Source organism: Tenrec ecaudatus, chromosome 10 (genome assembly GCF_050624435.1).
Source record: "Tenrec ecaudatus isolate mTenEca1 chromosome 10, mTenEca1.hap1, whole genome shotgun sequence".
NCBI lineage: Eukaryota > Metazoa > Chordata > Mammalia > Afrosoricida > Tenrecidae > Tenrec > Tenrec ecaudatus.
In genome coordinates this window covers 128,332,052-128,335,997 of record NC_134539.1, presented here as the reverse complement: position 1 = coordinate 128,335,997, position 3,946 = coordinate 128,332,052, and the positions used below count along the sequence as shown (strand labels likewise).

General features: G+C 50.3%; 1 protein-coding gene across 1 annotated transcript; it reads left to right on the top strand.

Annotated features, from left to right (window-relative positions):
* Positions 1–1,596: 1,596 nt before the first annotated feature.
* Positions 1,597–3,621, top strand: KIF2B (kinesin family member 2B). The gene has a single exon (XM_075559289.1). The coding sequence runs from the start codon at positions 1,597–1,599 to the stop codon at positions 3,619–3,621; it is 2,025 nt and encodes a 674-aa protein (XP_075415404.1).
* Positions 3,622–3,946: the final 325 nt, after the last annotated feature.

Below are 3,946 nucleotides of genomic sequence, written 5' to 3'. Positions count from 1 at the left end.
TACGTGGCTTTGTCCTCTCAAGCTGCCCTTTGAAATGTTCTACTCAGCTCTTCGCTTCATCATGTCTTCCACAGGCTTTAGCTACTCTACTGTTAAGAGCAAGCTTCAGAGTATCTTCTGACATCCACTTGGATGCTGTCTTTCTTTTCTGTATTTTTAATGACCTGTGGTTTTCTTCATACATGATGTTCCTGATGGCCTTCCGCCGACCAGGTTTCTGTCATTAGTGTTCAGTGTGCCTTATCTGCTCTTGAGAAGATCTGATAAGTCAGATAAGATGCACTCCAGGAGGGGAGAAATGGAAAGAAAGGTCATTTAACATCAATGAAAGCAATCGCTTCTCTGATTATCAAAGCACACATTTAAATATTGATAATCAGAAACACATGTTCATAGTTTTAAAATAACCTTTTTTTCCCATTTCTCCCCTCCACTAAGCAGAAAAATAAGAAAAATATATATATTTCTCCAAGCAAACAAATAAATGATCCCACGACAAATTTTGCAAAATCTCTAAAAGTGTTTTCCCTCGTATAGTCTTAGCTACCGTTTCCCCCCTTAGCAACTTTCGAAGGACACGTGTATATTTTGGGAGTGGGAAGGGGATAGAAGGTGAATTACTTCTTTCTACCAAATGTATCTCCCATCTCTCAAAATTATGGATAATGAGGCCAGAAGTGTAATTACTAAAAGAGTTTGGAATCGTTAATTCCACAGCTAATCTCCAACATGGCGGTGGCGGCAGCACGGCAGCGCTCACTCTGTAGCTGTCAGAGCCACTTGGAATGCGATAAACATCTCATGTTTGCAAACCCAGCTGCTGCGCCCAGCGAAGTTCCACATTAGCAAATTGCCACAACAACCTGCTACACACAACTCATTTTCATTTTGTAATGAGAAGTCCCATTAAACTCGAGTAACTAACTTGTGACTGTTAAAGTTAAAGACGCTTTGCAGGGCACGAGGAACACGCAGAGATGGCAGGTTTGAGGGGCGCCCCACCAGATGCTACTGTATTTCAAAGCCTGTGATTTTACAAACAGCCTCCACTTCCTCTAGTTCTCAGAGATCTCTGGCGAGTAGAGGTTGAAGGGACGATTCGCCGGTTTGCAAAGGAAAGCATCGAAGCTTTTGAGATGGTAGGTCAAGACTGCAGGGGTGGAAGGGGCTTCTAAGGCTTAGGCAGAATGACCATGGAAAATAGAAAATCTAATCCCACAATTTCCATGATGTTTCCGTGCCATTCACCTTCATACCAAGGTGCAGAACGTTACCTGCCTCCTACCCTCGTCCTTCTGCTCTTAAGTGGCAGAGAACTTGTGCTTCCTGTGCGCACCTTGACCTCAAAGCCATGAACCTGACTTGAGCCACCAGCCCTGCGCGGAAGAAAGGGGCCCTCCTCTGCCCTTTGTGACGCACCAGGAAACAGCCTGGGCCCTGCGGGCGTGCCCCTTACACAGGCAGGCGGAAACAGGGAGCACCCTTAGTGCTCCCAGAGCTTCGGGCTGGCGTGGGCTCTGGTCCTGTCTCTCCAACACTTAGGGCCCCTGGCAGTGCCACCGACCCCCCTGAGCCCTGACACCTCCACCACGTACCATGGCCAGCCAGTTCTGCCTGCCACTCGCTCCGCGTCGCTTGCCTCTGAAACGCCCAAAGCCACACTTTGGAGACGTCCAGGTGGGCATCTGCGTGGCGATCCAGCGCAGCGACGGGCGGATCCACCTTGCCGTGGTCACAGAAGTCAACAGAGAACATGCTCGGGTCACCGTCGAGTGGGTGGAGAAAGACGTGAAAAAAGGCAAGAAGATTGATCTAGAGACCCTATTCCTGCTGAACCCAGCGCTGGTCTCGGCAGAACACCCCACGCTGTCCAGGCCACGGCCCTCCTTGGCATTTGTGCCCCCTTCCTGCGATGGAGACCAGCGCACGGCCGCTCGGTGGGTGCCAATGGTCCCTCCGAAGGATGAAATGCCCTCAGGGGCCAGCCCCACCGTGGAGGTCCCCAGCAACCCTCGTCTGATGAAACGGAGACGGTCCGCTTGCCTGCGGGGAATCGAGAAGCTGCAGAAACAGCGGGAGGAGCGCAGGCGGCAGCAGCTGGAGTTGCGAGCCCAGCGGGCCCTGGAGGCCAACACGCGAAACCCCAACCTGGAGATCATGCGCATGATCGAAGAGTCCCGCCGGCAGCTGGACTGCAGCGCGATGTGTCAACCGGAGCCCCTGGACGACCACAGGATCTGCGTCTGCGTGAGGAAGCGGCCGCTCAACCAGCGAGAGACCATCACGCAGGACCTGGACATCATCACCATCCCTTCCAACAATGTGGTCATGGTGCACGAGTCCAAGCAGAAGGTGGACCTCACGCGCTACCTGGAGAACCAGACCTTTTGTTTTGACCACGCCTTTGACGCCACGGCGTCTAATGAGTTAGTGTACCAGTTTACCGCACAGCCTCTGGTGGAGTCCATCTTCCGCAAGGGCATGGCCACCTGCTTCGCCTACGGGCAGACGGGGAGTGGCAAAACCCACACCATGGGCGGAGCCTTTTCGGGCGTGGACCAGGACTGCTCTAAGGGTATCTATGCGCTGGTAGCTCGGGACGTCTTCCTGCTGCTCACAAATCCCGCGTATGAGAAGCTCAGCCTCAAAGTCTACGGGACGTTTTTTGAGATTTATGGGGGGAAGGTGTATGACTTATTGAACTGGAAGAAGAAGCTGCAAGTCCTTGAAGACGGACACCAGCATGTGCAGGTGGTAGGGCTGCAGGAACATGAAGTGTCTTGTGTAGAGGACGTTTTAAAGCTCGTGGGACGAGGGAACAGCTGTAGGACTTCAGGACAGACGTCTGTCAATGCCCACTCCTCCAGGAGCCACGCGGTGTTCCAGATCATCCTCAAGGTACAGGGGGAATTACATGGCAAGATTTCCCTTGTGGACTTAGCTGGCAACGAAAGGGGAGCAGACACTGCCAAGGCCAACCGGAAGAGGCAACTGGAAGGAGCAGAAATTAATAAGAGTCTTCTGGCCCTCAAGGAATGTATCCGAGCTCTGGGTCAGAAAAAGCCTCACACGCCATTTAGAGCCAGTAAACTCACCCAGGTGCTCCGAGATTCCTTTATAGGCCCCAACTCCTGCACGTGCATGATTGCTACCATCTCTCCAGGAATGGCCTCTTGCGAAAACACTCTCAACACGTTACGCTATGCCAACCGAGTGAAAGAATTAACTTTCCACGTCCGGCCTCCCCGTCATAGATTCTTTCCAGTTGGACGTGAAGCAATGAAGATGTTAGAAAAACACGCTAGCGGCCCAGAAATGCCCCTTCGGACGGAGGAATGCATTAACACACTCTGTATAGAGAGGAAGAAGGAAGGAGAGATTGAAAGAGAAATGGAAACATCATCTACTCCATCAACGGAGAACGCTATGGTTTTGTTGAAGGAATCCAACCAATGGCCCATGAACACACAAGAGGCAGTGGACAGAATAAACTATGGTGTTGAATTTTGCATTGCCCAGTTATTGGCCATTTTGGATCAGAAAATTGATGTTCTGATTGAGATTCGAAAGAAACTGAGAGTAATACAGGCGGACTACATGAAGAAGAGCAAGGTAGAGTAAAGCAAGACATCAGGTGGGAAGTGAAGGTTACCGTGCGGCCGTTCCTGTCACTCTTAGGGAAATTGTCCAAATTATCTATATGTAAAGATCTAACTGGAAATTTTAAAACATCTTAAAACAAGCTTATCGGAAATGCACTCTTCTCTTATTTCTTTGAGTTTCTAAAGTACGAGGAGGTCATTTTGTGAGACAATGGTTCTCAATCAATGCAGTGTTTGTGCCCCAAGGCATATTTAGCCATCTCTGAAAACATTAACAGTTGTCAAAATTAGGATGGGGGAGGGTGATGCTAGTATCTAGTGGGTAGGTTCCAGAGATGTAGAGA

Coding starts and splice junctions, on each gene's coding strand:
- KIF2B (XM_075559289.1), top strand. CDS start 1,597: ATGGCCAGCCAGTTCTGCCTGCCACTCGCTCCGCGTCGCTTGCCTCTG.